The sequence below is a fragment of the Balaenoptera ricei genome, chromosome 1 (genome assembly GCF_028023285.1).
Source record: "Balaenoptera ricei isolate mBalRic1 chromosome 1, mBalRic1.hap2, whole genome shotgun sequence".
Lineage (NCBI taxonomy): Eukaryota > Metazoa > Chordata > Mammalia > Artiodactyla > Balaenopteridae > Balaenoptera > Balaenoptera ricei.
Window position 1 is genome coordinate 43,836,229 of NC_082639.1, and position 18,899 is coordinate 43,855,127.

The 18,899-nt window shown below is 50.5% G+C and overlaps 2 protein-coding genes across 10 annotated transcripts in view; one reads left to right on the forward strand and one right to left on the reverse strand.

The window, feature by feature from the left end:
- The window catches only part of ZFYVE9 (zinc finger FYVE-type containing 9), a 188,201-nt gene extending 187,351 nt beyond the window's left edge, over nt 1-850 (forward strand). For all 4 annotated transcript variants that reach the window (XM_059922362.1, XM_059922352.1, XM_059922371.1 and 1 more), the window contains one exon: nt 583-850. In XM_059922362.1, coding sequence (XP_059778345.1) covers nt 583-744 — 162 coding nt within the window. In that variant the 3' untranslated portion in view covers nt 745-850. The remainder of the gene's footprint in view (nt 1-582) is intronic.
- The window catches only part of CC2D1B (coiled-coil and C2 domain containing 1B), a 20,098-nt gene continuing 1,199 nt past the window's right edge, over nt 1-18,899 (reverse strand). For 2 of the 6 annotated variants that reach the window (XM_059922383.1, XM_059922393.1), the window contains 23 exons: nt 18,297-18,383; nt 17,009-17,153; nt 15,766-15,869; nt 15,235-15,390; nt 14,669-14,794; nt 14,308-14,467; nt 13,931-14,112; nt 13,674-13,749; nt 13,435-13,545; nt 13,222-13,352; nt 12,957-13,029; nt 12,620-12,756; nt 12,075-12,192; nt 11,819-11,991; nt 11,281-11,406; nt 10,242-10,300; nt 10,038-10,154; nt 9,574-9,647; nt 9,368-9,426; nt 9,089-9,140; nt 8,514-8,613; nt 8,257-8,347; nt 6,663-7,047 (listed from right to left, as the gene is read on the reverse strand). In XM_059922383.1, coding sequence (XP_059778366.1) covers nt 6,919-7,047; nt 8,257-8,347; nt 8,514-8,613; nt 9,089-9,140; nt 9,368-9,426; nt 9,574-9,647; nt 10,038-10,154; nt 10,242-10,300; nt 11,281-11,406; nt 11,819-11,991; nt 12,075-12,192; nt 12,620-12,756; nt 12,957-13,029; nt 13,222-13,352; nt 13,435-13,545; nt 13,674-13,749; nt 13,931-14,112; nt 14,308-14,467; nt 14,669-14,794; nt 15,235-15,390; nt 15,766-15,869; nt 17,009-17,153; nt 18,297-18,362 — 2,565 coding nt within the window. In that variant the 5' untranslated portion in view covers nt 18,363-18,383 and the 3' untranslated portion in view covers nt 6,663-6,918. Of the gene's footprint in view, nt 727-3,875; nt 4,906-6,662; nt 7,048-8,256; nt 8,348-8,513; nt 8,614-9,088; nt 9,141-9,367; nt 9,427-9,573; nt 9,648-10,037; nt 10,155-10,241; nt 10,301-11,280; nt 11,407-11,818; nt 11,992-12,074; nt 12,193-12,619; nt 12,757-12,956; nt 13,030-13,221; nt 13,353-13,434; nt 13,546-13,673; nt 13,750-13,930; nt 14,113-14,307; nt 14,468-14,668; nt 14,795-15,234; nt 15,391-15,765; nt 15,870-17,008; nt 17,154-18,296; nt 18,420-18,899 lie in introns of those variants that run through there. The other 4 variants (XM_059922411.1, XM_059922420.1, XM_059922427.1 and 1 more) reach the window with 4 other exon arrangements.

Sequence of the window (18,899 nt, forward strand, 5' to 3'; positions counted from 1 at the left end):
AATACAAATGAGGTATTACGGTCCTTTCTCAAATGGTACTGAAAATCTGGCTGGAGAATTACCACACATAGAACAATTTAAGAACAAGCATTTTTCTGCTAAATATGTGGGGCTCTCGAGGGCAGGGGCCCCGTTTACATTCATCCTCGAATTCCTGTGTTTGTAGGTGTTCAGAAGATGGTGTGTGGAAGAATGGATGGAAGAACAAGTGTTCAGTTCCTGTTGTGTTAGGGAGTTTACCCAGTATACTTCTCGTTTTAATTTTCACAACCGAAGGTTTATGTATTACTGCTGACATTCCATACCTCTCTGTGCCCCATCCCCCCTTCCTGGGAAGCTAAGACCCTAACAGATTAAGTGTCTGGCCCAGGGTCTCACAGCTATCACGTGGTAGAGGCAGGATGAATGATAGGATGGTAAGTGACAATTCAGGGAAGAGAAGGAGAAGTTTGTGTCTACTGCCAGTTCTAGCCCCTGGCCAAGAAGGACACCTCCTTTCCTGCTCAGCCTCCTTGGCCCTCAGCCCTCTGGAGAGATCTTCTCTGTCCAGTAACCTCTCATCCCCTTCTTTCTGCGGTGTAGGTTGGCTATCAAGCAGGGAGCAATGGCCAGCCCCTTCCCTCGCAGTACATGAACGATCTGGACAGCGCTTTGGTGCCGGTGATCCATGGAGGGGCCTGCCAGCTCAGTGAGGGCCCCATCGTCATGGAACTCATCTTTTATATTCTGGAAAACATCGCATAGACAGAGAGGACTTCATTTTTTTCTGTTCAGACCTGTTGCAACAGCAGTCATACCCAAATCATTTGCACTTTAGAACTGGAAAATTAAGATTTTGTTAACACTATTAATGGGGGAGGGGGTGGGGTGGGGGTTTGGGGGACGGGGTGGGAAAGGGTGGTTGGGGGGACAGATGTTCCATAATTCTAAGTCTTCTATGCATTGTCCACCGAGAAGATCTGGGCAGCTTCTGTTACTGCACCACAGTTACGCTATCCTCGCAGCTAATCCCCTTCTGTTACTGTTTAGACAAGAGTTCTGCTCCTCTGTTTTAAGACTTAACTTTTGGTCTTGTGCTCAGAAATGCTCAAATGGGTACAGCCATCACCAAGGGTGGGGTGGGAGGGCAGAGGGGAAATAAAAAATGAAGCATCAGTCTTGAACTCTTTGTACAGAATGGATATAAAAAGGACAGTTTCACGCTGATCTTGTCCCAGTTACATCACAGCGACTTCAAGTAGGAGTCACACTTAGATTTTTTGTTTTTACTAGATTATTTATTGAAGTGAATCAAAGACCCAAAGGATTATCTCTCTTCTATCCAAGGAAGGGTGACTCAGTGTAAATGAGGTCACCTGGATAGTACAGCGAAGTACAGGATCTCTCAAGATCTGCCAAGAGTGGATGAGACACTGAATTGGGCCTTTCTGTGAAAGCTGACAGAATATATCCAAGACATTTTTAGTTATAATATACACTAGAGGTATTTTATTTTATTTTATGCCATGCCCTGCCGCTTGCAGGATCTTAGTTCCCTGACCAGGGAATCGAACCTGGGCCCTGGCACCGAAAGTGCAGAGTCCCAACCACTGGACCACCAGGGAATTCCCTACACTATAGGTATTTTAAAAAATATTTTATTGAGAAATAATTTAAACTTCCAGGAAAGTGGCAAGTTAAAAAAACCACCACCATCACCACCACCTATGTATGCTTTACTCAGATTCAGCTATTGTTCACAGATTAACTCATTTGCTTTATCAGTGTTCCTTTCTTTCCTTTTCTCTCTCCATAAAAAATTGAGGCACTTGAGAGTAAGTTGCATACATCATAGCCCTTTATCCCTAAATACTTTAATGTTTGTTTCCTAAAAATTAGCACATTTTCTTATATAACCATAGGACAGTTCTCAACTTCGGTGTGATACTTTAACCTACCCCATCTGTCCAATAATGTCCTTCACAGCATCTTTCCCCTCCAGTGAAGCTTCCAGCATGATAAGACAGACAGACATGGTAAGTTGCTGTCGTGACTCACCTTTATCTTTTATGTCATTGATATTTTTGGTGAATAAGGTTCCTCCAACTCATTTCTTAATAGAAAATGCCTCATTTTGCATTCAGTTGGTACTTCCTCATAATTAGGTGAATTACACATTGTTGGCCACAATCCTACCTAAGTGATGTTGTGTCCTTCTTAGGACATCACATCAGGGGTCACTTAATGTCCTTCTGCCCCTCACTGATGGTAAATTTTCATCACCTGGTCAAAGTGTGGTCCAGTTTGTCCACTGTATGTTTTCCCCCTTGGAACAAATAACCAATACGTGTAGAGATACTTTCAGATCATGCAGATATCTTGCTCACTGAAATTTCCCCTTAGAGTTAGCATTCTCTGATGTTTCCTGTCTGAATTGATCTTTTACTATGATGGCTACAAATGATTTCTCAATTCCAGCACTTCCTCTACCTTTATCAGTTGCACTTGATTATCTATAAGCAAAAGCCCTTCTTTCTTATTTATTCATGTAGTTTTCATTATGGACTTGGGATTACTTTTTGAATGGTTCTGATTCATTATTTTGGCGCTCAAATGGTCTCAGCTTTGGCCAGAGAGAACCCCTTCAGGTGAGCTCCCACATCCCTGTGACATGCTCCTAACATTTTTCTGAACACTTCCTTTTCTGGCCTAACAAGGTGCCCCAGGGCCATCTTGGGCTAACCCTGTCCCAGCCTTGGAATCAGCCTGTTTGTTTGTTTTTTTTAGAGGAAGTGGTATTAGAAGCCAAGATTTGGTTTACCAAATTATTTACCAAATAATATTATTTGCTTTACCAAATAACATATATGATGCACTCTGATCATTTTCTCCTACATTAAGAATTTATTTTGGTCACAGAACAAATAGATTTCACAACCCCCAGTTTGAAAAACACTGCTCTAGGGCAACTCACTTCCTTGTCACTGGCATCTTCTAAACACCCAGGCCAAGCGAGAGGTTGGTCCCTCTGCAGTGAAAGCACAACTCCAAGGAGCCCCTGGAAGCTAGTGTGGGCCTCTGAGACAGTGAGAGGCTGCTCCTCAGCGGCTGGAGCTGGGCTTAGCGCTTGGCAATTACAGGCTGTGGAACTACGTTTAGGGCAACAGCTGTTTTCTGAGGCTCAAGTGTGTCTAGCTAGGTTTAGTGCTCTTCCGTGGTGGGGGAAATCTACATTCTACATCTGCCTCTCCATAGCGTTCGCTGATGGTGGCTGCAGAGAGCTGGGATTGTGACCTTTTCCGTAGACTTGGAGCTTCTAAGGCAAGAAAAGAATGGATGCCCACCGAACACTAGCTTGTTAAGGACCGAGCCCTGGGACTGTCACCCCCCAAACCTGACAGGCACAGGATGCACTTGTTAATAACAGGGGTATTAATAACAGGGTTAATGATAATAATAGTAGGTATTTGGGTGTAACATCTAGCTTGCTCTAAATATAAATTGGAGCTTCTGTAGGAGCTGGTTCTCTTGGTCCTGTCTTCCCAGAGAAGTTACCTTTCTTCCTGCTCACCTAAGTAGATCCTGCAGTTATACATACCTTCTGGGATCAGTGCAAACTTTTAAATTCCCCTATTCTGGCCCTGCATAGTCAGGTCCATTCTCAATTGCATAAAATGTCCTTTATGTTTAGTAAAATCATATTGTGGAATTGGCCCTAAAATAGCCAAAGCTAGTTTACTGTTTTCCCTTGTTTCACTTTTGTTTTTATACACTGTATGTTGTGTAGAACTGAAACATCACATTTCCAAATAAGGCAGATTCTTCTATAATGTAAACTTAGATTGAGATATAGAGATCCTTATAAAGAGGAACAGAATTGCCATTCTGGTAACATTAAATTTTTAAAAACTAAATTCTTACCAAATGCTCGGCAATGTAGTTTCTCCATTTCTTTTTATCAACTCTTATCTGAGCACTTACCGGACTCTAGGGCTACAGAAATATGCAACTTTGCCCTGTATATGTTCCCATCTAGTGTCTTCCCTCATGCACAGTGTTTCCTGAATGCTGGTGAGCCCAGAATTTCCAACCGAATTTACTTCTGTCATAACTAGTCATCTGGGGAATAATTTATGCATTTAATGCATTTCAGACAACAAGCAAGCAATCTGCTGAACACTGTTTCTAGAGCAAGTTTGTGATGGTGGTTTCTGTTTTAATAATAATGCTAAAATAATTTTAATAATGACAGTAATGGGATTTGGAGGATTGTAATGTAGCCAGAAGGGATAAGGAGCAGAATAGGAATGATAATGCCCATTTTAGAGTTTGGGAAGCTGAGGCCCAGAGGAGGGAAGAATCTATCTGTGATGGAACTGGACCAGGTGCAAGCTACCTGCCTCTGCCTTCTACCAGTCTCAGCCCCACAGTTTCATCTTAAAAGCAGTTGCCTTCACTTAAGGGACAAGATCTTTTAAGAGCTGCCCACACATACTTGGAAAACAAGCACTCAAAAATTGGGAAGCAACAATGCAGGTTTCAGAATAGTGCTATAAGAAAGGAAAATAATAAAAGAAACTAGTCTGCCCTTTAATTGTGAGCAAGACTTCCTGATTCTGAGATAAATTTCTTCCATATTTTATTCAGTTCACTAATTCAGAAGAAAGTGTGCCTTGCACTAAATTGGAAAGAAATTTTAAAATTTAAAAATGATTTGGGTTGTGGCTGGTTCCCAACTGCCCATAAGTCACTAATCTGCGATGCTGAGTTGCTGCATTTGGATAAATCTTAGGTCAAGATGAAGCTGGGCAGGCTCCTCCCATGCCAGTGACCCCTGCGTGCCGTGGCTAAAACAAAGGCCTTTTAAGAACCTTAGTCTTCAAGTCCAGTGGGCGGCTTTGTCTTGCCTCTCTCAGCCTGGAAGTTCTGTTTTCCAAAAAGCAAAGGGCAGTTAAGCAGAATAAAACTGAACAGGTTATGATGGGAAGGAGATCTCTGAGCCACAGAAAACTTCCTGTCAAATTTCTAGCAGAGGCCTGAGTTTAGAAATTCCTAGGGCTAGCAGAACCTTCAAGCCCTCTTAGCACTGCTGAGTTGGGTGCAAACCCCGAGGTGAAGACTAGGTTGAGTCAGGAACCCTCTTTGCCGCCCCTCTTTGCTCTAGGCCACCTTATGAGGGCTAACAACCCTCCTTTTCATTCTAGATGGCTGCTTGTATGACACACAGATATGACTGCATTTGAGGGTTAAGGCTCACATCTATGGAATTTTTGGTAGTTCACTCTGATAGGTAAGTAAGACTGGCCAGCAAGCTCTCAGAAAAGTGATTTGTTGTCCCTGCTCTGTTACCCACTATAAGCTCTGCTCTTAAGGGCAGGGAAGCATGGTCCAGCTCCATCCCAGAAAAAGACACACACACAAAAGCTCAGTCCCCGAGCTGTGCATTTGCAATACTATAGTGATCAGTAAGTGGAATGTATCTGCTTTACGTAAAGCCTTAAAAAATTATCTTCAGGAATGCTTTGTTGAACTTAATGCTTCAAAAAAAGGGGAAGAAAGATGCGGTATTAAAGTTTATTTCTAAGAGATGTAGAATATTGCAGTTTTGAACATTAAATCTATTGCAACTATAAATCCCTCCATTATCTCCATCCATTCAGAAAAACAAAGCCAAAGGAGAATTTCTTGGGAAGAAACTAAGGGATTTCCCTAGGTGATTAGCTGAAGAGGCAAGGCTTCCCCTGCCCTGTCTCAAGAGGAAGCCATAGCAGCAGTTTCTGTCAATTAACAAATGTTACTGCCACTCTGGCTTTTAAAAAGTGACAGGGAGCAGCAGGGCTTTTGTTTAGGACTTTTTGATGGTTACTTTGTGAGGAGAGTGTAAATCCCCTACAATGAATTAATTAGACCTAGTTTCTTAAATAAAATCAGCTACATAATATATATACACATATATATATATATTTTTTTCTTTCCTAGTTAACATAACATTCTTTCAGTCTTAGGTACATGGACCAAACCCAAGACAACCCTACCCTTACTTCCCACCACACAGTCCTGAACAAACTTCCACTGAGAGCTTTGAGAAGCAGGGAGGCTAGTGCAGCAGCTGTCTGTCAGGAACCAAGGCACAGGCACAGGCAGGGCAGGGGTAAACTGAGTTGTGTGGGATAGGCTGCCACTGGCCAGCTGGAGTCACGGAACCCTGCCCCCACCCTAAGCAGGGGGTGTGGCGGGGTGTCCAGATCACACTCGAGTTTTCCCATCCCTTACAGTTCTATCTTTTAAAGGCACATCTAGAAATGGTGCAACTGGGGGCTCGGGTAAGCTGCAAGCAGTTTCTACCCAGGGGTTAAGGGGTTACAAGACTCCATGGCAGAGCAGTGAGGCTGTCCTTGCCCTCCCCCAGATGGAGGGGTAGGGGGAACCTTGGAATCCAGCCTGTTTGGGTGGAGGCCTGGGGAGGGGCCAGCAACAGGAAAGACTAGGGCCGTGGTCAGTGATGCAAGTACTTAACAGGTCTTTGGTGCTTGTGTAGCAGCATCTCCTTTATGTACAATGACCTCTGTAGCCAGCAGAGCTGGGGGTGGGAAAAGCTGGAGAGGAATTGCTGGCCTGACTCCACTCCCTACATTGACCCTCTGTTGCACACGGGCACAAAGCACAGGAAGTCTAAACTGCAGTGAAAGTACAAGTAGATTTTAGAAAGCGTTTCCTGAAGACAGACCTGGGAAAGTTAACTTCCTTCCCCAGTTCTGCTGAAGATCATGAGACACTGAGCCTGAGCACTACCCAACAGTTTTGCCTCTTGGTCTTCCTCACAGATGAGAAATTCCTAGGCTTTCTCCTTAGATATGAGTTGAGTACTGGAAGGGTCCCTGGGGGGCCCAGGCAGTGAGCAGGGGACAGAGGTTCCAAGGGCCCAGAGAGCTGCCCACCTCACAGGCCCCTGGGCTCCAGGACCAGCCAGTTCTCGGTGACCATCTGCACGTCCTGGCCACTCAGAGGCTCCCGCAGCCTCACCTTCACCTCCAGCTTGCCCCCAGTGGGCTTCCTTCCGTCCAGGACCTGTGAGGACCACGGAGAGGGAGATGGTAACTGAGGGGAAAGGGGTGGGAAGCAGGCAGCTCCCCTATGCTCACAGGTGAGGAGAGAGAAAGGCTAAAAGCATCCTGCATCTCAACACAAGAGTCTCCATTTCAGGACAACCCCACCCTCCTGCTGTTTGGTGGTGGTGGTTTTAGGTAAGTCTTATAAAAAAAGTCGTATGTAAATCCAAATAAGCACCAATGCTCTGAAGTGGAAGTGAGGAACCTAGAGCTCTGCTTACTCAGTTTTCCCCACAGTCCCCTTGGCAACTCCTGGAAGAAATGCTCTGGCTTCAAGGTGCAGCCTGAAAAACCACGAGCCCAAACCTTCAGTTCACAGATGACCCAGAGAGAAGTGAATGATACCGTCACACAGTCACTGTGCAGCAAGGTCAGGACTTGCTTGTCTTTCCAGCTGCCATGCTGCTTCCCTCCTATGCAGGGGAGGGGGCGGCTGGAGTTCAAAGCAGTACTACAGGCTTGTGAAGTCTAACCAGCCTCACTGGGGCTGATACAAAGCAGGCCCCACTTAAGAACTCCCCCAAACAGGCAGAGGCAATGTAGTGGGAAAAGCCCCAGCCTACGAAGGCATCAGCCAGGGTCGGGCCTAGCTGTGCCAAAGACGCTCTGTACGAGCTTGCGGAACACCCTTCTCCTCCGGGAACCTTAGCTGCCTTGTCATCAGGGGTAAGCTCTGGGAGTCCCTGTGAAATTCAGTGAGTTCAGGGAAGCTTAAGGAGCTGTCTGGGGCTGATTCCTAAACACGGACTAGCTGTGTTCTGGTGGGTCCCTCCTCTGCAAATACATTATCAACTTTATGTCCAGAGCTTGTTCTACTTAATCATGTTGCCAGACAATTGCCTCAACTATAACCTGCCCCCAGACACCCAGGAATTTGTGTGTGCCAAGTTGACAGCCGTGATCAGGCCCCTCAAAAGCCCCCTAATCCACCATCCCTGGGAACCTGAGTAGTGCAGAGCGTCTTGGAAGGATTGTAGCTACTGGGTGACGCTATGAAATTTTCTCAGACCCTCTGAATCTCTTCATTTGTGAAATGGGCATAGCACATACTCTATAGCACACTTATGGATATTTTTAAATTAATGGGCACAAAAAACCTACAACAGGGACTGATGTTCAGTGAACGTTGGCTCCTTTCTTGCCAAGCCCTCCGGTTTGCCCACCCTACCTCCACAATCTCTCTGATCTCACACTCATTCTCCAGACGCTCCAGTTTCAGGTGGGCTGTGCCAACCAGCTTGTCGCTTCTGAAGAACGATCTGGAAAGCCAAGAGTCAGCAAAGGATTGGACTGGGCAGGGAAGGCACAAATGAGCTGGCTAAACCCAGCACAAGAAAACTGAATAGTAGCAGGGGCAGCAGCAGCAACAGAAGCCAATCCTTCCTCCCAGCCCACCTTGGCAGTGTGACTGACCAGAGCCCTCACCCTTTGTGGAAGATTTCAAACTTGATTCCTTTGCTTTGAATCACCCTCCTGAAGCCCCGGTGGTTTCGGTTGATGTTTAGTTTGAAGAGCTGATCAAATTCTGCAAGAGCGAGGAGAAGATAGAGGAACTTGGCTCCCAGGGATTTCCTGACGAAGTGGAAACTGGCCCAGGGCTGGCCTCCTCTCTCAATCTTTCTGCCTGCAATTTGGAGTCACTGCCACCAGAGGGAGGTAGAGAGAGCATCGAGGTCCTGGCCTTGAAGTCCACTTGGACAGTTCTTGTTAGACACAGATCAAACCAAAATGGGAAAGGCTTGGAATCTGGAGTCAGGATTCCTGGATTCAGGTCCTGTTTCCACCATCTCCTTGCTGTGAGGCCCTAAGCAAGTCCCTCTACCTCTCTGAGCTTCAGTTTCCCCAATTACCTTAGAGAAGTAGTAATACCTGCCTTTATCTCCTAAGTTGAGAAGACCAAGTAAGATAATAGATCTGAAAGCACTCTGGAAACACAAGTGCTGCACAAATATATCAGAGGGTGAGAGGGAGGAGAAAGCAGCCCTCACGTGGGTCCTCACCTGGAGAGTTTGTGTTTTTCACCACAGCTGTTTTGTTTTTTTGAGCCTGGTCCTAAAGCAGTGAGAAGAGAGGAGTCAGGACAGCTTGAAAAAACAGAGATATAGGGCCAGGAACTCTGGGCTACATCAATGCTGAGGGAAGGGACCCATAAAGGGAATGGGCCCAAGGGTCTTCAAACCCCTCCCTATAGCCAGACTCCAGGGATGGGGAGAAATAGAGCACAGGGCCCTGGAAGGGAAGATGGGGTTCACAGGATCCTATTGCTACCTGAATCTCACCGAATTAGGATAGTGGAACTCAAACCGCACAAAAGCATCCAAGTCATCAGGGGTCACCCCTATGAAGGAGAAGCAGGAGTCAGGGTCAGAGGGAGTAGCCAGGAGTCCAGCACTTGATGCAGAGGGAGAGCCGGTGCCTCCCTAAGCAGCCAGGAGTGGAGAGTCTAGACAAGTGCCTCTTAGGGTAGGGGTGGCCCTAGGGCTACCTGGAGGGGCTGGGAGGTTCATTCCCCGGACAACAATCAGATGCATTTCTGTGCTGTTGAGTTCTGCGAAGATCCTAGAGCCAGGAAGCAAGGAGAAAGAGCCCAAAGTGAAGGAGAACAGTAGGAAAAGGTCCCCTCTTCCAGTGGCTGCCTACCCAGCAGGGTGGTGGCCAAGAGGAGAGTGGGCCCAGGGAAGCAAAGCTTGTCTGAGTAGAAGCAGCAGAGCTGGCGTGCAGACCTCGGTCTGTGACCCCTAGTCCAGGGCTCCTTCCCCAGCCACCACACAGCTCTGAGCCCCTCCTCACAGACAGGCACCATGTCCTACTGCTCCCCAGCCCCAGGGCCTACGTCAGGGTCAATCAAGCCTGGGAAGCCTCACTCAAGGGGCCTAAGTCTCCACCCCCGGCTCCCAGCTTCTTGCCCAGTCCCTGCCTGGAGCCACGGTCTCCCTTAGGCTTTGGCACCTCACAGTTTGGAATGTCTTCAACTCAAAGTGGTGGCTGGGAGGGTCAAGGCCCTGGGCCTGGGCCAGCTGCAGGATCTCAAGCTGCTTCTTGCGGTCTTGAGCAAGCTTCTCAAACCTGACAGGGACAGGTGTGCACATGAGCACGGCAGGGCTCATTTTCTGCTCCCCACCCCACAAGCTCCAGCCCCAGCCCCGCACTTACCGGGTAGTCTCGGCCACATTGCCCTGGTGCATAAACTGCTTGGAGAACAGCACACACTTCTGAAAATGGGAGCTCAGAGTGAATCCAGAGTCCAGAGCGGGACCCGCCTAGGTTGGCCTTCGAGGCCTGACTCCTGAAAGGTCCAACCTTCTGTAGCCTCACCCCTCTCCTCCAACACGTACCTCAAGTTCACTGCTCCCAAGTCCCATTGCACTTCTTTGAGTTTTTGCTGTTTCCTCTCCTGAGGATAGCCATTCCCCTAAATTCCCTTAGCAAACACCCATTCTTCTTTAAAACCTAATAGAAAGGGACTTCCCTGGTGGCGCAGTGGTTAAGAATCCACCTGCCAATGCAGGGGACACGAGTTCGAGCCCTGGTCCGGGCAGATCCCACATGCCACGGAGCAACTAAGCCTATGCGCCACAACTACTGAGCCTGCGCCTTAGAGCCCACGAGCCACAACTACTGAGCCCGCAAGCCACAACTACTGAAGCCTGTGCTCCTAGAGCCCGTGTTCCACAACGAGAAGCCACGGCAATGAGAAGCCCACGCACGGCAATGAAGAGTAGCCCCTGCTCGCCACAACTAGAGAAAGCCCACGCGCAGCAAAAAAGACCCAAGGCAGCCAAAAATAAACTAATTAATAAATTTTTTAAAAAAACCTAATAGAAACATCACTTTAGAAAGCAGACTTGCAGGCAGCCGTTCAGATACACATACACCCAATTATACATCTATGTATATCTTACATATATATATATACACACACACATACATATCTGTCTCCCCAAACACTTCTTCCTCCCATCTTCAAAGTAATTCCCCCTCCACTCTGTTTGAACTTCATAACCACCCTGCAAGAGGGGCACTAATCATCCATTTTATAGATGAGGAAAATGTGGTTCAGAGAAGGGAAGTGCCTTACCCAAGATCACACAGCCAAGTAAGTAGAAGAGCTAGAATTTGAATCCTATCTTGCCTTTCACCAAGGGGAGGCTGTGGGCACTGAAAGGGGAGGACAGACAAGCAGTCTACTGACCTCATGTTGCTCCAGAAGCATTTTTTGTAGCTGGGCATACACCTCCTCCGCCTTCTGAGAGAGTCGCAGGTCCTCATGGTGGATCAGGATGAAGTCACCCTCCTCATCCGTTAAGGGTGAAGGCACCTGCCCAGGTCACAAGGCCCCTCAGGGGCCTCAAGAGTCAGATTATTCCTCTACTGAGCCTAACAGACACAGGAATCCAAACTAAATGTTTCTCCAGCTTCTATTAACCTCCAGTGATGGGAACTCATTGCCTGCCATCCTATCGCAGGCTGCTACAATGCTCTGCTTTCCACTGGCCTTGCCCAGCCTGGTCAGCTCTCACCACAGGCAGCCCCCCCTGGCCTCCCCTGGCCTCTCTTGGGGTCATGGGACAGAGAGACGCATAAGCAAAAGGCTTTCTCAGCTGTCACCACATCCTATTCAGGTCCCACATCCTCCAAGCAGCAGCCCTTGTTCACAGTCTGCGCGTCAAGCCGGCCACCCACCTCTCTGCCTGAGAAGTCCTGCTGCTCATGAACCAGGCGACACTCACCTTGGAGAGGTCCACAGGTCGGCCAGCTCGCACCTGGGTGATCTGAGCCTCAAGGGATTTGGCCACCCGCAGATGGGCTTTGGCCTGCTCCAGGTCCTGGCCACGCTTGGCCTGCAGGGCTGCCCGCTGGTACTGCAGTTTCCGTGCCTGCAGCAGGGCCACCTGCTCTCGCACTGGAGGGAGGGGACACTGGTTAGAGCCATGCCTGCCTCTCACTAGAGCTTTCACTCCTCCATCCCTCTTCTCCCCGACTCACCAGCTGGACTCAGTGACTCCTTAGAACTCGAGGCTTTGGGCTCAGGCAGGGGCCGGGATGAAGGGACCAGAGGCTGTGCTGGCTTCTTGGCCACTGGGGCCTGGGCTGGGGGCTCATCCTGCAGGTGCCCAGGAGGCTGTCACAGGAGGCTGTTCCCCACCCCGGCCATGGCAGTTTCCAGACTCGGGGTCTCTTCCTAACACTGTACTACTTACTGTGTGACCTGAAATGAATGGCTTTCCCTCGTGGGCCCTAGAGAGTCTCAGGGCTAGAAGAAGCCTCAAAAGCTCTCTGAGCTAACCTCCCAACATGAGACAGCAGGGTAATGGGGATCAAACCTGGGCTCTGGAGTCAGAAACACCTTGGTCTGAATCCAGCTCTGCTAATTCCTAGCTGGGTGCCCTTGCCCAAGTTTTTTCTCTGTAAAGTAGAAGAAAGAATATCTACCTCGCTGGGCTTGTTAGTATGGACACCAGTGTTTGGGTTCACCCCTCACCTGCTGTTTCCCCCCACCAACCCCTGGAGCCTCGGGCACTCAGCCAAACCTTGTCCTCGTCCTCATCGTCCTCTGCGGGGGCTGCATCCTCTGAGGAGGCCAGTTTCTGGGCAGCTGCTAAAGTAGCTGCCACCACATCCTCTTCAGTACCCATAGTGGGCTCCCAGCCAGGTATAGGGGGGAATCCTGTAGAAGAGAGACAACTGGGAGAGGGTTTGGGTAGCCTTGGGGAGGCACCAGATTGCTGCTGGTCCTGTGTGGGTCCTCCTGGGCATGGCTGGGATGGGTGGCTCCCCCAGAGCGGAGGCAGATCTGTGAGAAATCATTTCCCCTTCCCCCCATCCTGCTCAGGGACCTCATAAGACCCCAGGCCAAGCCCCACTCACCTGGAGGAACAGGCAACTCAGCAAAGTCAACTTTCCGTCCTGCTCGGTGGGCTCGAATGGCATCTTGATATTGCTGCAAGGGAAGGAAGGGAGGGACTGATGGTGGGCAGCAGTCTGCAGGCTCCACTCAGGGAGAGACAGGAAGAGGACAAAGACAGCAGCCCCAGGAGGAAAAAGAGCTCCAGAGAGAGACAGATAGATGAAGACTCAAAGACCAGGGAGCAGACAGACAGCAGCCAGCCCAGGAGGGAGGCTGCAGGCCCACCTTGGCAATACGCTCGTGCATCCGGGCCTTGCGCTCATCCCCACTGCCCCGAGCCTGGGTGCCTGCCTCACGGTACTTGTTCAGCCTCTGCTGCAGGGCGTCTAGCGCTGTCTGTGGCTCAGTAGGGGCCACTTGAAAGGAGAAAGGAGATGGCCTCAGCTCTGCCTGCCTCCCCCCAGGCCCCCACTCCATAGTCTCATCATCCAGTCCTACCTGGGGTGGCCGGGATGTCAGGGGCCATCACTGGCTGCACTCGCTCCACTGCTGGGTGTGCATCTGGGGGTGCTGTGGAGGCCTTGGAAGCCTGTGGGCGGGGCTTCAGGTCTGGGGGACCCAGAGCAGAGGTGTAGGTGTGGGTGGGGTGCCTGGCCAGCCCCAGCCCTGAAACTCCTCCCCAGCCCCAGCCCCAGCCCCAGCCTGAGCAGGCTCCCCCCGCCCATTCCCACACTGACCCTCAGGTGCTGGGGGCATGGCACTCAGGTCCACAGGCTGCCCCTTCTCCAGGGCCTCCAGGACGGCCCCAAACCTCTGCAGCAGGAAGAAAAGCAGGTGTGGGCATAAGCTAGGGAACCCCAAGGATCTGGGCTGAAAAACTGCCCCTCAGGCCAGTCTCACCGAAGCCCAGTCGAGCTGTGTGACCTTGAGCAGGTCAGCGCCCCACCTGTGAAATGAGGGATTGGACACAGGACCTCTGCACCGGACGCCATACCTTCCCAGTCCTCATGAGCTCTCGCGCACCATCTAGGTCTCCAGCCCGCTTGGCGTTCAGGGCAGCCACCTTGTACTCTCTCTGTCGGGCCAACAGCAAGGCCCGTGGGTCTGGGTCTGAATCTGGGGGGCCAGAAATACTAGGGCTGCCCAAGAGGCTTGTCTCAGGCTGGGAGGGGTTGTCTATGGAGAAACAGAAAGTCCACAGAGAGGACATGAAGGTCAAAGAAGAAGGTCACCAGTGCCTCCAGGTCTGGCTGGCCTGAGGACCTCTTAGGGAAGGTGTGACTGACAGCAAGGGAACAATGGCAGGATGGGGAGGCAGGCCTTGGGCTCTGACCTTGGGAACCAGGATGGGATTTGACTCTCTCCAGATACCTGGCTCCACGGAGGGGGGAGCTGGGGGTTCTGCTTCAGGGCTCCTGTTGGTTGTTTCCTGAGGGGCCAGGGGCCTCTTGCCCAAGGCCACTGGAGGTGGGATCTCATCCTCACTGATCTTCCTGCCTTTCCTCACAGCAGCCAGCTGGGACTCCAGAGTCTGAGGGAGAGAAGAACCAGAAACCTAGCCAGCCATCACGGCCTGGACCCTGCTCAAAGACAGGCCAAGGATCCTTCACGTCCGCGAGGCTGGCGGGGAGGCTTCCCCTCTGCTGGCCCAAGCTCCTCCTGTGCCTCACCCTCTGCCCTCACTGCCCTCAGCCCCACTACCAGCCCTGCTCCCCGGCCGAGCCCAACCCACCTTCAGGCCGCGCTCACAGCGCCTGGCTTTGGCTGCTTCACCTGTCTCCTTGGCACTGGCCACGGCCTCCCGGTAGTTGTGGATCCGATCCTCCAGCAGAGCCTGCAGCCCCTGAGGCCCTGCAGCCTGTAGATACTTGAGTTCAGGGCCTGGCCACTCCAGGGCCAGCTAGGCCCTTGCTGCTCCCTCCCTGCAAGGAAGCTGCCCCGGAAAACGAAGCTCTTGGATTCAAGGAGAAGGAAGAACCTAAAAGCCTCAAGGTGGGAGGCAAAGACTCACTGGAGAGGCCAGAGGCCATGTCAGAGGCAAACAGAGAGGCCCAGACAATCTGTGGAGGCCAGGAAATGGCTGCAGGGGGCGGTCTGGGAGAACAGAGAGGCCTTTGAGGCCGGCAACCACCAAGGAGTTTCTTGGGCTCAGCCTCTGCTTGGGGCAGCTGCCGAAAGAGGGCCCTGGAAAGGGTTACCACAGTCTTCCTAGGCAAGCCGTGCTCCGTGTGTGTTATACATGGACATGCAGGCACAAAGGACGTGGACAAAGGCACACTGGACCCCTCCAGAACCCACCTGAGCCGCTGGGACTGAAGCTGTTAGGAGAGCTGTCTGCACTGGAGGTTCAATGTTTTCCTGTTCCTTCTCCTCAGAGCCACCTGGGCTGGCTGTCTCATCGCCATCCAAGGGCCCAGCCTCCTCATCTGCACCCAGGACCTCCTGCAGCTCAGTCTGGGGAAACACAAGTCCCAGGAGCTGGGGAGCCTCATGACCATACCCACGACAGGACCTGAGAATCAAGGACACTCTCCCCCAGCAGTATTTCCCAGTATCGCTCACTGTGCCTGAAAGTCCCCTTTACCAAAACACTCCTTTAATCTGACCAGGGATAGGCTTGAAATCAGTGAAGCCTCCAAACCCGAGAATCCCCAAGTACAGAGCTCAGACCACACATCAAAGGGGACACATCTCACAGCATACAGTCAGGAAAAGGGCCCACGAAGGGCAAGGCGCTCAGTCAACATCAGCGCACACAGAGGGAAAAACCCCAGGCCTCCTCCACAGGCTTGACCACAGAGCCCTCCACCACCAGCCCGGCAGACGCACCAGCAAGTCTGCATCCTCCTCCAGCCCTTCCTCCTCCTCCTCCTCCTCCACATCCCGCATACAGTCCGCCGCCAACTTCTCGATGTGGGCCATAGGCAGGGGGGCTGGGGGAAGAGGGTCACAACAACTCAGAAAAGATTCCCAAGGAGTAAAGGAGGGTCTTCAATCCACTGAGCTGGCAGACACACCCAGGTAGAAATCCTCCTTCCCTCCCACAGCCAAAGTCCCACCTCTGCTCTTCCTTTATGACCCAGCGCAGAAGACCCTCAGCAGGGAAACCTTTCCAGGCCCTCCAACAGGCAACAAGCTGCTCCCTTCTTGGCACTTTTGCTGTGGTAGTTATTCACAGACATATCCATCCATTCCCCCTAACCACACCTTTCACATATATATAAAGATTTTTAACATTCATTTGAGCTTCACAGTAATTCTGCAAGATAGGTAATACTGGGAATTCCTGGCGGTCCAGAGGTTAGGACTCTGCGCTTTCACTGCCGAGGGCCTGGGTTCGATCCCTGGTTGGGGAACTAAGATCCCACAAGCTGTGCAGTGTAGCCAAAAAAAAAAAAGAAGACAGGTAATACTATCCACATTTTAGGTATGAGTAAACTGAGAACTTTATTAATTTTCCTATCATTGCAATCCTGGTAAATGGCAGAGCCAAGATTCAAACCCAGGCTCATCAAACCCAAAGCAGGTTTGGACTGAGAGAGAAGTGATGGCCATCATTCTCCCAGACCAGTGAGCCCCTTCTTAGGTCCTCTCCTTGTCCTCAGCTCAGGAGCACATGGGATGGGAGATGGTTCTAAGGGTTCCTGGTTTAGACCCTCTGACCCTCCCAGGCTTCAGGTCTCTGTCCTCTTCCAAGCTGGGGAGGGAGATACCACTTATTCATTCATTTGACACAATTTCTGTGCACTCATTATGTGCCCAATTCAGTCTGTGCTGAGCCCCTAGTCTATACCAGGCCCTGGCTAGGGCTAAGGATAGGGACCTGAGTCAGCCTGCGACTCAGACTGCTGACTGTCCACAAGGGAGAGGGCGCAGTCCAGAAAGGAGTGAGCTCCCCATCACACAGGCAAGTGAGCAGGGCAAGATGGCCTCTTGGTGGGAATGCTGCAGAAGGGACATGGATATCAGAAGGACCGGATGATCTGGCCGGCTCCCCACAGCTGTGAGGAGAGGACCCTCCCCACCCCCTGCAGAGCCCACCTGGTCCCAGCATCAAGTGCTCCAAACTCACCCTGCCCCTTGGGTGCTGGCTTCTTGCCTGTGGTCCCTGCTTCTCCAGTGAGGGCCAGCAGCTCAGCCTCCAGGTCCCCATCATCTTCAGTCTCCTCCATCCCCAGCAGCATGTCCTCAGGGCTGAACTCCATAAACAGCCCCAGCTGAGAGGAGACACACGAGGCAGAAGGTGGAGCCCAGCCCCAGAGCCAGCCTCCAGGAGCTCAGCGGCTCCTTCGCTGTCTGTGGGGCCTAATGTGCAGAAAGGGAGACCGAGGCCTGCAACATTACCCCCTGGGACACTTATCTCCCTGGTGACTGTACAAAGAGCCCAGTAAGACAACACTACCATTACGATTACTAACAACAATAACTGCACTAGCTGCCGGGCAGGGTATGTAGTAGCACTCTATGTGATTATCTCAGTGACTTCTCATAACCCTGAGATACGTCCTATTTTCTTTTAAATTGTGGTAAAACACATGTAGCATGAAAACTACCATCTTAACAATTTTTAAGTGTAGAGTTCAGTGGCGTTAAGTACATCCACATTGTTATGCAGCTATCACCACCATCCATCCAAAGAACACTTCTTATCTTGCAAAACTGAAACTCTGTACCCATTAAACAACTCCGCATCCCCCCCCCCACCCCCGGTAACCACTATTCTACTCTTTGTCTCTGAATTTGACTACTCTAAGTAAAGGCAGGTCCTATTTTTATCTCCATTTTCAGATGAAACTGAGACAGCCTTGTAAGTGGCAGAGGTAGAATTTAAAATAAGGTCTTGTGTCTTGAGTCTATGCCCTTTATCCTACCACCTCCCTTACCTGCCTCTTTTAAGACAATAAAAATGGGCTAAGAAGTCTCAGAACTTGCACCCAGAAGAAATAAAGGGAGAAAATTAGAGACCCCATCAGTCCCCGACTTGGGCCACAGCCCAAATTGTGGGCAAGCAAAGTTGTGGCCCTAAATGAGGAATCCATGAGAGCACTGAGACTCCATCAGAACACCCTAAACTCTGGCAGTTCTTGAACCCTCCAGATCATTCATATGGAGGTGGCCATGGCAGGAGGAAGCCTGGGTTGAAACACACGAGAGTTCAGGCCTCATCTCCCACATGTGTGTGGCAGGGGCGGGTCAGAGGGTCTCTAAGGGTTCTGCCAATTCCAGGAGGCATGGCTCAAAGTCTCTAGATGAACAGGGAAACCACACAGGTGACCCAGTTTGCCCGACTTGTCAGAGACCCTCACGCTCAGACTGACCCAGAGGTGAAGGTGAAGGTGAAGGAGGCTGTATATCCGTACCTGCTTGGCAGCTGCCACACCCTGGCCACTGGCCGGAGGGCCCTTCCGAGGTCTTGGCCCTGGCATCTTGGCAGCCTGGACACTTGTCTAGTGGGGAGTGGAAGAGGCTCAGACTGGAGCAGCCTACAAGCCCCGCCCCCAATGGATGTGGTTAGTAAACTCCCAACTCAGAGAAAGAAGGCAATGCTTAACACCCAAGGCTGAAACACCAGCCCTGGAAGTATAGCACTGAAGCAAGCACCATGGAAGATGAAAGGGACGTGGCCACCTGTTAATAGGTTTAAGGGGGGAGTGTGGACACAATAAAAAGTTACCGAACTGACTGACAAATTTGGATTAAACCCAAGTGGTTGAGTGGTGAGTGGCTTAAGAAGGCAGGTTCAGGGAACTAACTCTAGGTACAGGGTGGGTATAACGCTGGGTAGGATTCAGAAAGGCTCTAAAACTGTGCTGTTAAACACAGTAGCCATATGTGGCTATTTATGTTTAAATTTAATCAAGTTAAAAATCCTGTTCCTCAGCTAGTGGCTACCGTCAGCCAGCACAAATAATGAAGATTTTCATCACTGCAGAAAGTTCTATTGGACAGTTCCGCTCTAGAGA